At 54.2% G+C, this 10717-nt stretch overlaps 1 protein-coding gene across 2 annotated transcripts; it reads left to right on the forward strand.

Annotated features, from left to right (window-relative positions):
• The first annotated feature begins 1858 nt into the window (after positions 1-1858).
• Positions 1859-10328, forward strand: IGLL1 (immunoglobulin lambda like polypeptide 1). 2 transcript variants are annotated; one of them, XM_055251842.2, is made up of 3 exons: positions 1859-2165; positions 8362-8480; positions 9871-10328. In XM_055251842.2, exons 1-3 carry the CDS (start codon positions 1960-1962, stop codon positions 10188-10190), a joined length of 645 nt encoding a protein of 214 aa, XP_055107817.2. In that variant the 5' UTR covers positions 1859-1959; the 3' UTR covers positions 10191-10328. The 2 variants fall into 2 exon arrangements, with proteins under 2 accessions (XP_055107817.2, XP_055107818.2); XM_055251843.2 differs by having other exon boundaries at positions 8365-8480.
• Positions 10329-10717: the final 389 nt, after the last annotated feature.

A 10717-nucleotide genomic window follows, 5' to 3' on the forward strand; every position in this document is an offset into this window, starting at 1 on the left:
TGAAACCCCATCTCTACTAATAAGACAAAAATTAGCTGGCATGGTGGTGGGCGCCTGTAATCCCAGCCACTCAGGAGGCTGAGACAGGAAAATCGCTTGAACCCAGGAGGAAGAGATTGCCATGAGCTGAGATTGCACCAGTGCACTCCAGCCTGGGCAACAGGGCAAGACTCTCAAAAAAGAAAAATCTAGAAATGGATGGTGGTGATGGTTGCACGACATTGTGAATGTAGTTAATGCCACTGAACTGTGTACTTAAAAATGGTCAAGATGGGCCAGGCGCAGTGGCTCAGATCTGTGATCCCAGCACTTTGGGAGGCCCAGGCGGGTGGATCATGAGGTCAGGAGATTGAGACCAGCCTGGCCAACATGGTGGAACCCCCATCTCTATTAAAAATACAGAATTTAGCTTGTCGTGGTGTAATCCCAGCTACTCGGGAGGCTGAGGCAGGAGAATTGCTTGAACCAGGGAGTCGGAGGTTGTGAGCTGAGATCACACCGCACTGCACTCCAGCCTGGCGACAGAGCAAGACTCTCAAAAAAAAAAAAAAAAAGATGATAAATTTTAGGTTGTGTGTATGTTACTACTTTTTTACAGATGAAGAAAACAACACTTTGACATGCATTATCTCCCAACACCAACCTCAACCCAGCCCTGGAAAGTGAGCAGAGCCAGCAGCATTTCCAGCCCCACCTCTGGAGGAAGGAGAGGAACCTGAGACTCTTGGGTGACCCGAGGCGTCTCTGGCAGCACCAGCAAAAGAGCCTGGCCCTGGTCGCCCAGCACAGGTTCGCAGTCCCTCCTGACTGCCACTGCTCCCTCAACACCAAAGCACAGGGTCCCGAGATGTTGGGAGAGGTCGGAGATGCTGGGCTGGGAGAGGACCCGGGGCCTGTCAGAAGCCATGACAAGATGCACTCACTGCTCGGGAGGAAGCTACTGGCCTCTGAGTGAAATCTATAAGTATGAACTCTGGGGATGTATCGTACAACATGGAGTCTACACTTAATGTATACTGGAAAATTGCTAAGATTAGATCTTCCATGTTCTCACTACAAAAGCATAAGTATGGGAGGTGACGGACGTGCGTGTCAGCTTGATTTAATCATTTTGCAATGTGGCAAAGCATCGCATTGTAGGTGGTAAATACATACAGTTTTGTCAATTATACCTTCAGGAAGCTGGGGTGGTTGGTGTGTATGTGTGACTGTGCGATATGAGGTCCATGAGGTGCTGAACATGGTGCATTAAACAGCATTTTCATTCTTATCTCACGATTCCTGGACTTGAACCGTTGAGTGGCTTCTGGCTAAACCCAAACCTGTTTCCTCCTCTCTAACCACACCTCCCTCCAGGGCTGGTTGGAGGAGCCTCAGCCCAGCCCCCTGAGCTCAAGCCCTGGGGAACTCCTGCTGGGCAGCTCTCCGGACCCCAGTGAGATGCTCCACAGACCCAGGACGCCCTGGGGGAAGTGGGGAAGGAGGGAAGTCAGGTGCATCACCTCCTGGGACCAGCCCCGAGGGGACTCAAGCCCGTCCAGGGTGCAGGTGCCTCCAAAGGAAAGCCCCAAGGGAAGGTCTTGGGGGGCCACGGTGCAGCCGACCTCCCTGTGTGACCTCAGCCCTTGCCGACCCTCTGCCTGTGGTGGGAGGTCCCCAAACAAAGCACCCAGGGCCCCAGGGGCAAGGCCAAGCTGACAGGTGTGGGAGGCAGTTGAGCCCTGGATCCTGACCACAGCAGAGCAGTTGGCAGATGTGCCTCTGGGATAGAACCCCAGGGGTAACGGTCATGGACTCTGGAAGGGGCCTGGCTGGGGGTAGGGACCAGAGGATGAGGATGGGGCCACAGGGACTGGGGTGCACTGGGACAGCTGCTGCCAGCGAGAGGGACCAGGGCACCACTCTCTAGGGAGCCCACGCTGCAAGTCAGGCCACAAGGGCCTCCGACCCTGAGGGCTGATGAGGTCAGGGACAGGCCAGGGGGGCCTTGAGGGCCCTGGTGAGCCAGGCCCCAACCTCAGGCAGCGCTGGCCCCTGCTGCTGCTGGGTCTGGCCGTGGTAACCCATGGCCTGCTGCGCCCAACAGCTGCACCGCAGAGCAGGGCCCTGCGCCCTGGAGCCCCTGGAGGAAGCAGCCGGTCCAGCCTGAGGAGCCGGTGGGGCAGGTAAGGGGTGAGAGATTCCAGGGGATGTGGGGGTCTAGGTGGCAGAGGCAGGAAAGGATGACCAAGGGGAGACAAGCCAGAGGGGTGAGGAGGAAGGTTAACCCCTGGAGGGGAGGCACAGGCACACTGATTTTAACTAAAGTGTTAAGATTTTGTCCATCTTTGTTTGAATTACTTTTTATTGCTTAATGTCATATTAAAATATTTATCTTGATTCCTGAGATTTCTTCCCCCACTTAACATTTGGTACCAAGGTGAATGTCTCCCTCACCTCCCCCTAGTCCTTGGGGTAGGGTAGGACTGGAGGCAGGGGCAGGACATCCACAGGAGTGGTGGCCGCTATCCCTGAAGGGTGCCCAGGCCTCTCCCTCCTCCCACTCCTCCTCCTCCACTCCTCCTCCTCCCCTCTCCTCCTCCCCCTCCTCTTTTCCCCTTGGCCTATGTCACCTGTCCACTCCCACCCTCACTGGGCAGGGGCCACTCCCTGGAGCTCCAGCTGAGGTGTGAGGGGCCTTTCCTGGAGTCCCTGGGTCACTAGACCTCAGCCAGCATCGCCTCCTGAAACCAGCCCCTAGAAGACCCAAGCTTATCCAGGGTGCAAGTGCCTCCAAAGAAAAAGCCCAGGAGAAGCTCTTAGGAGGCCACAACTCCCTGTGTGACCTCAGCCCTTGCCACCACTCTGCGTGTGGTGGAAGGTCCCAGCACAAAGCACCAAGTATCTGGGTCCATTTATGACCATTTGGGACACAACAGCCTGTTCATCACTGGTGCACGTTATACCCCACAGGCGATAATCATTTCAGGGGCAGAACCTCCCTCTTGGTGGCCCCATAGGCAGGTCCTGCTGTGATCCCCTTTGTGCAGATGGGGATAGAGCCCAGAAAGGTGAGGCGACCCGTCCAAGTCACTCAGCTCATGGGCACGGATTCTAAGGCCCAAGCTGGACGGCCTCTAGCTCTCCCCTGTCCCATCCTCGAAGCTGATCGAGCTGACACATGCACCTCTGGGGCCTGAGTTTCCCTTTTTTTTCTTCTTCAAACAAAGTTTCACGGAGTTTCACTCTTGTCGCCCAGTCTGGAGTGCAATGGCAAGATCTCGGCTCATTGCAAACTCCGTCTCCCAGGTTCAAGAGATTCTCCTGCCTCAGCTTCCGGAGTAGCTGGGATTATAGGCGCCTGCCACCACACCTGGCTAATTTTGTGTATTTTTAAAGTAGAGACAGGGTTTCACCATGTTGGCCAGGCTGGTCTCGAACTCCAGACCTCGCTGGTCTCGAACTCCAGACCTCAGGTGATCCGCCCACCTCAGCCTTCTCTCAAAGTGCTGGGATTACAGGCGTGAGCCACCACACCGGGCCTGAGTTTCCCCTTCTGCAATCCGAGGGGCCCTGATTGGTGAGGGCCTTCAGACTCCCACCCACCCAGAGGATGCTGGGGTGGCTGTGGTGGGAGCTCCAGCAGTGGCAGCCGACCTGACCCACACCAGGAGCCCAGCCATGGAGGCGGGGTGAGGTGGCAGTGTCCTGCACGGACTTCTGGGCAAGGACTCCCCATCAGGGTCAGGCTCTGTGCTGGGGCTGAGGTCCCAAAGGATCTAGATTTGCCCCAATTCAAGTCTACAAGGAGTGGGGGCTGGGTGAGGAGACAGCCACATGCAGGGTGATGCCTACAGAACAGAGACTGGGATGGGGAAGGCCCAAGGGGTCTCCACAAGGGACGGGTGACAGGTGGAGGGAGACACAGATAATAAAAATGGTATTATGTTGGGGGGGGCTATTAATATACGTTTTTATATTAGAATCTTTAGAAATCTTATAGAAATACTGTGGGCCAGGTGCTGTGTCTCACGCCTGTAATCCCAGCACTTTAGGACGCCAAGGTGGGCAGATCACGAGGTCAGAAGATCGAGACCATCCTGGCCAACATGGCAAAACTCTGTCTCTACTAAAAATACAAAAATTAGCAGGGTGTGGTGGCGCGAGCCTATAGTCCCAGCTACTGGGGAGGGAGGCAGGAGAATCGCTTGAATCCAGGAGGTGGAGGTTGCAGTGAGCTGAGATGGCACCACTGCATTCCAGCCTGGATGACAGAACAAGACTCCCACTCAAAAAAAAAAAAAAAAAAAGTATTATGCTGCGGGGGTATGAATATGAGTTTTTATAATCTTTAGAAATACTATGGGCCAGGTGCAGTGGCTCATGCCTGTAATCCCACAACTTTGGGAGGCTGAGGTGGGATTGTTTGAGCCCAGGAGTTTGAGATCAGCCTGAGCAACACAGCAAGACCTCATTTCTACAAAAATTATAAAAACTAGCTAGTCATGGTGGCACTTGCCTGTGGTTCCAGCTACTTAGGAGGCTGGTGAGAGGATTGCTTAAGCCTCAGAGGTTGAGGATGCAGTAAGCTGAGATCCCACCACTGCACTCTAGCCTGGGTGACAGAGGGAGACCCTGTCTCAAAAAAAAAAAAAAAAAAAGTGATTATTACTGCAGAATTCTGGTAAATATCTCCTATCAAATAAATGTCTCTTCTATTCATAGCTTATTAAAAGATATTTTCATTGTTTTTAAGAAACATATTGTGTATCACTTTTTATGTTTAGTTGTACATTTATTTGTTTTTATTTTTTTAGAGATGGGGGTCTCACTATGTTGCCCGGGCTGGCCTCCAACTGCTGGGCTCAAGCAATATCCCTGCCTCAGCGTCCCAAGTAGCTGGGACTACAAGCATGCGCTACCACACCGGGATAATTTTTTGTAGAGATGAGGTTTTGCCATGTTGCCTGGGCTGGTCTTGAACCCCTGGGCTCAAGCCATCCACCCGCCTTGGCCTCCCAAAGTGCTGGGATTACAGACTTGAGCCACCCTGCTTAGCCTATACTACTTTTAATAGGTCTTAATAGGTTTTAAATGTTAATTATTTTAAAATTAATTTCAAAAATCTTCTACAACATGGATGAAACTTGAAGACATTATACTTAGTGAAATAAGCCAGACACAAAAGGACAAATGTCATTTGAATCCACTTCTATGAGGTACCTAGAATAGGCAAATTCACTTGGACAAAAAGTAGATTCGAGGTTAGCAGGGCGAGGGGGAGGGAAGAATGGGCGGCTGTAGTTAATGGTTTAGAGTGTCTTTTTGGGAAGATGAAAGAGTTCTGGAGATGGATGGTGGTGAAGGTTGCCCAACGGTGTGAATGTACTTAGTGCCACGGAGCTCTACGTTTAAAAATAGTTAAAGTGGAAATATTGATGCTATGTATGTTTTACTGCAATTATAAAAATGGAGCTGGGTGTGGTGGCTCACGCCTATAATCCCAGCACTTTGAGAGGCCAAGGTGGGCGGATCACCTGAGGTCGGGAGTTCGAGACCAGCCTGACAAACATGGAGAAACACCGTCTCTACTGAAAATAGAAAAAATTAGCCAGGTGTGGTGGCACATGCCTGTAATCCCAGGTACTCGGGAGGCTGAGGCAGGAGAATCACTTGAACCCAGGACGTGGAGGTTGCGGTGAGCCGAGATGGCACCATTGCACTCTAGCCTGGGCAACAAGAGTGAAATTCCGTTTCAAAACATAAAAGGAAATGGGACTGTATGTAGTAGGATAGAGAGGGAGAGATCAATATGACACTTCTCTTTTTTTTTGTTTTTTGGAGACAGAGTCTTGCTCTGTTGCCAGGCTGGAGTGCAGTGGCACGATCTTGCCTCACTGCAACCTCTGCTTCCCAGGTTCAGGCAATTCTCCTGCCTCAGCCTCCAGAGTAGCTGGGACTACAGGTGCATGCCACCACGCACAGCTAATTTTTTTTTTTTTTTTGAGACAGAGTCTTGCTCTGGCACCCAGGCTGGAGTGCAGTGGCTCGATCTCAGCTCACTGCAACCTCCGCCTCCTGGGTTCATGCCATTCTCCTGCCTCAGCCTCCCGAGTAGCTGGGACTACAGGCGCCCGCCACCACGCCCAGCCATTTTTTTTTTTTTTTTGTATTTTTAGTAGAGACGGGGTTTCACCGCGTTAGGCAGGATGGTCTCGATCTCCTGACCTCATGATCCGCCCGCCTCAGCCTTCCAAAGTGCTGGGATTACAGGCGTGAGCCACCGTGCCCGGCCTTACGCCCAGCTAATTTTTGTATTTTTAGTAGAGACAGGGTTTCACTATGTTGGCCAGGATGGTCTTGATCTCTTGACCTCATGATCTGTCCGCCTTGGCCTCCCAAAGTGCTGGAATTACAGGTGTGAGCCACCGTTCCCGGCCAATATTACACTTCTTTTTTTTTTTTTTTTTTGAGATAGAGTCTCGCTTTGTTGCCAGGCTGGAGTCCCACGGCACGATCTTGGCTCACTGCACCCTTCGCCTCCCAGGTTCAAGCAATTCTCCTGCCTCAGCCTCCTGAGTAGCTGGGACTACAGGCGCACACTCACGCCTGGGTAATTTTTTTTTTTTTGTATTTTATTAGAGATGGGGTTTCACCATGTTGCCCAGGCTGGTCTGGAACTCCTGAGCTCAGGCAATCCACCTGCCTCGGCCTCCCAAAGTGCTAGGATTACAGGCATGAGCCACCACGCCTGGCCCAATATTACACTTCTTAAATGCACTTCTCTATTGCTTAATTATCTTAAATATTATATTCTCATAATTTTAAAAGAGTAAAGATTTTTGGGGGGCCAGGTGTGGTGGCTCACACCTGTAATTCCAGCACTTTGGGAGGCCGAGGTGGGTGGATCACTTGAGGTCAGGAGTTCGAGACCAGCCTGGCCAACATGGTGAAACCCTGTCTCTATAAAAAATAGAAAAGTTAGCTGGGTGTGGTGGTGCACACCTGTAGTCCCAGCTACTCGGGAGGCTGAGGCATGAGGATTGTTTGAACCCAGGAACTCAGGAGGCGGAGGTTGCAGTGAGCCTAGATAACACCACTGCACTCCAGCCTAGGCAACAGAGCGAGACTCTGTCTCAAAAAAAAAAGAATGCCTAAATGCAGTAGCTAAGTATGCAGAAGCCATTTCAGTGTGGGAGGCGAGGTGACTGAGTCCAGGGACTCCAGGTTTCTGGCCGAGGGGTTGAGACCGCCCATGGTCATTGTGATGAGATGAAGATGGAGAATGAGCTGGGCTGGGGGAAGATGGTCATCTCCTCTGGACATGATTAGTTTGAGACTCCTGTTGGGTAGCCCACTGGGCGTGGTCAGTAGGCACTTGAGGAGCTGAGAGGGTTTGGAGCTGGGATAGACCCCAGCCTCACCATGTGGGCAGTGGTGGGGGCCACAGAGTGTGAAGATGGCTAAGAAAGAGGTCTGGGTGGGGGTCTGGGGAGTCAGCAGCCAGGCATGGGCCATTGAGAAACAGATGCCAGGGGAAGAGGAAAGGGGACTCTCAGACCCCAAGGGGAAAAGAGTCACTGGAAAGAGAGGCCAGCCCCGTGTCACATCCAGCGGAGACACCAGGTACAGCAGAAGGACCTTGGACATGACCATGAGGAGGGCCTTGTTGGCCATGACCTGGGAGAGATGGGGGTGAGAGCCTGGGGGACCACACCATGTCCCCAGCACATGAAACAGTGCCTGGTAGACAGGATGGATCTATAGATGGATGGACAGACAGGTAGGTGGATGGACGAATGGACAGATGATAGATGGATGCAAAGACAGATGCACAGATGGACAGATGCATAGATGGACAATATATAGATGGATGGACAGACGGAATGAGTGATCTGAGAGATCAGAAAAGGCTTCATGAACAAAGTGGGACTGAGCTGCATCTCCATGGATAGATCTAAAAGCAGAGGACTCTCCTCTTGAGTCAGGAATGACCCAGTGGCCTGGTCCGGGGAGGAAGTCAGCCTGGCTTGACTGGGGACACTTGTGGCGGATTTCAGAGGCTCTTAAAATGAGGCCAAGTGAGGTTGGGCAGGTCCGAGCCAGCTCAGGACTCCTCAGCCACACCACACAGCTGCCTGAGGGGATGTGTCACTCATGGAGTTGCTGGGACCTACTGGGCCCAGCGTTGCCATCAGCACCAACAGCTTCAGAGAGGGGGACACACACTGGGGTGACTCCAAGGCTGTGGGCAGCCCCTGCCTCAGAGAAGGGACAGGCACAGAGACACTACTGGAGGACACTACTGGGATACTGGCCACCCCCCTGCCCTGTGCCCAGGTCACAGCCTTCACACTGCAGCCCTGTGCCCCTCACACCCAGCAGGTTCCTGCTCCAGCGCGGCTCCTGGACTGGCCCCAGGTGCTGGCCCCGGGGGTTTCAATCCAAGCATAATTCAGTGACGCATGTGTTTGGCAGCGGGACCCAGCTCACTGTTTTAAGTAAGTGGCTCTAACTTCCCAGCCTGTCCCACCCTCTCCTATCTCTGGAAAATGTGTTTTCTCTCTCTGGGGCTTCTTCCCCTCTGCCCTCCCAGCCTTAAGCACTGACTCCTACCTTTGTCCATGGGGCCTGGAGGAGGTGCGTTAGTCTCGGGATAATGGCAGGAAGGGCCCCCACAGTGGGAGCAGCCACCTTCAGGTTCCAACAGCGGGACACAGCCTGGTCCCGGGGCCTGGGCTGGGATTGGGCGGGGTCAGGGCTCCTCCCCTCTCCCAGGGCAGATGTCTGAATGAGGGACAGAGGCTGGTTCTGATGAGGGGCTCTGCAGTGGCCTTAGAGACAGTCCTGAGACCCCAGGGTCTAGGCTGAGGGCTGGATGCCCATCCAGCCTGGGAGGGCCACACGGGGGCCTGGGGACACAGGGGTCACCCCCAGGGGAGACCAATGGAGGGCACAGAGAGGGCTCTGGGTCTAGGCTGCAGCTCTGTGGCCTGTGCTGGGTCTTGAGGTCATGTGGACACAAAGGGATGGGTGAGACTGGGTGAAGTCCCAGAGCCCAGCTGTCCCAGGACAGTCACCAGAAAGGAGACGGTCTGTTAGGGCAGAGATGTGGCTGTCCCTGGAGCCCTGTCACCTCTGGGACCTGGTGTCTCTCTGTTCATGGGTCAACCTCCCACCTTCATTTGAGGAAGGGCACCTTAGACTTAGAAGTTGACTAACGGGGAGTAAACGGGGGTGCAGAGAACTTCACGATCACCAGGTGAAGTCCAAGGGCATCAGAGGCTGCTGGGGTGGGCATGGGGGCTGCGGTGCCCCAGAGTCTGGGGAAGCAGCCCCAAGAACCCAGCTGCTGTGAAGGATCCTGTGGTAGGGCTGGTGGGGACAGGGGCGACGGCAGAGCTCCAGGGTGTGTCTGGGTGAAACCCACGCTTCACCAGGAGAGCTGAGTGGGCCAGGCTGGGGCACAGCCTGGTGCCCCAGGGGACAGGAAGCTCCAGGCCATGCCAGGCTTGGGCCTCCCCACACCCTGCCAGGTCAGTTTCATGTGCTGTGGGGGAGACCCCCAGATTCCAAACTCAGACTCCAGAAACCAGGAAGGAGGGAGCACAGCCTGCCCTGGGTACACACGGGGAAACCGAGGCTGCAGAGGAAAGGGCTGGGCCAGGATACCTGGGAAAGGTGACTTGGGAAGGGCTCCTAAGAAGGCGTGGGGCTGTCTGCTCTCCAGAGGGCTCCAGTGGAAAGGAGGGAATGAGGAGGGAAGGAGAGGCCCTGGGTGGACCAGACGGTCACACCATGAACCCTCCCAGAGACTTTAGAGAGAGAGAGGCGCTCCACAACACCCCACACTGCCTCTGCCATCTCTCACCCCCTCCTCTGTCCACACAGCTCAGCCCAAGGCAGCCCCCTTGGTCACTCTGTTCCCGCCGTCCTCTGAGGAGCTCCAAGCCAACAAGGCCACACTGGTGTGTCTCATGAATGACTTCTATCCGGGAAGCTTGAGGGTGACCTGGAAGGCAGATGGTACCCCCATCACCCAGGGCGTGGAGATGACCACACCCTCCAAACAGAGCAACAGCAAGTATGCGGCCAGCAGCTACCTGAGCCTGACGCCCGAGCAGTGGAGGTCCCGCAGAAGCTACAGCTGCCAGGTCACGCATGAAGGGAGCACCGTGGAGAAGACAGTGGGCCCTGCAGAATGTTCATAGGTTCCCAGCCCCCACCCCACCCACAGGGACCTGGAGCTGCAGGATCCCAGGGGAGGGGTCTCTCTCTGCATCCCAAGCCATCCAGCCCTTCTCCTGTACCCAGTAAACCCTCAATAAATATCCTTTGTCAACCAGAAATCCTGCCCGCTCTCTTCATTTCTTATCTCTCATATAATGTGATGCTTCTCCTGGGTTCTCAGTGTGGCGCTGGGGGAATCCTGGCACCAGTGGGAAAGTAGCCTGGAGGAGAGGATCACAGCCTCCCAGGGGTGTCCCCTGGGGAAATAGGCCAGGATAGGAGGAGTCGTCTCACTGGACACCAGTCCCTCCATTCTCTCCCTCCTCCCCTTCCTCCTTGCAGCTCAACCCCTAACTCACTGCCTGCTTTCTGGAGGGAGCTATTTCTGGCTGATCCTCCAGATACACCCTCTGTCCCTGTCCTGGTCTGGACCCTCTGCCCACCCACGGCCTCTCTTTCCTCAGCCTAGAAGTCCTGCTCTGGGCCTGGAGTCCCTCTGCTTCTGGCC

The sequence above is a fragment of the Symphalangus syndactylus genome, chromosome 18, assembly GCF_028878055.3.
Source record: "Symphalangus syndactylus isolate Jambi chromosome 18, NHGRI_mSymSyn1-v2.1_pri, whole genome shotgun sequence".
NCBI classification, from domain to species: Eukaryota; Metazoa; Chordata; class Mammalia; order Primates; family Hylobatidae; genus Symphalangus; species Symphalangus syndactylus.

Bases quoted from the DNA above. Each gene is read 5' to 3' on its own strand.
- IGLL1 (XM_055251842.2), top strand. From the start codon at position 1,960: ATGAGGTCAGGGACAGGCCAGGGGGGCCTTGAGGGCCCTGGTGAGCCA. The intron at 2,166-8,361 runs GTAAGGGGTGAG...CCTCACACCCAG, and splicing joins CTGAGGAGCCGGTGGGGCAG to CAGGTTCCTGCTCCAGCGCG. The intron at 8,481-9,870 runs GTAAGTGGCTCT...CTGTCCACACAG, and splicing joins GACCCAGCTCACTGTTTTAA to CTCAGCCCAAGGCAGCCCCC.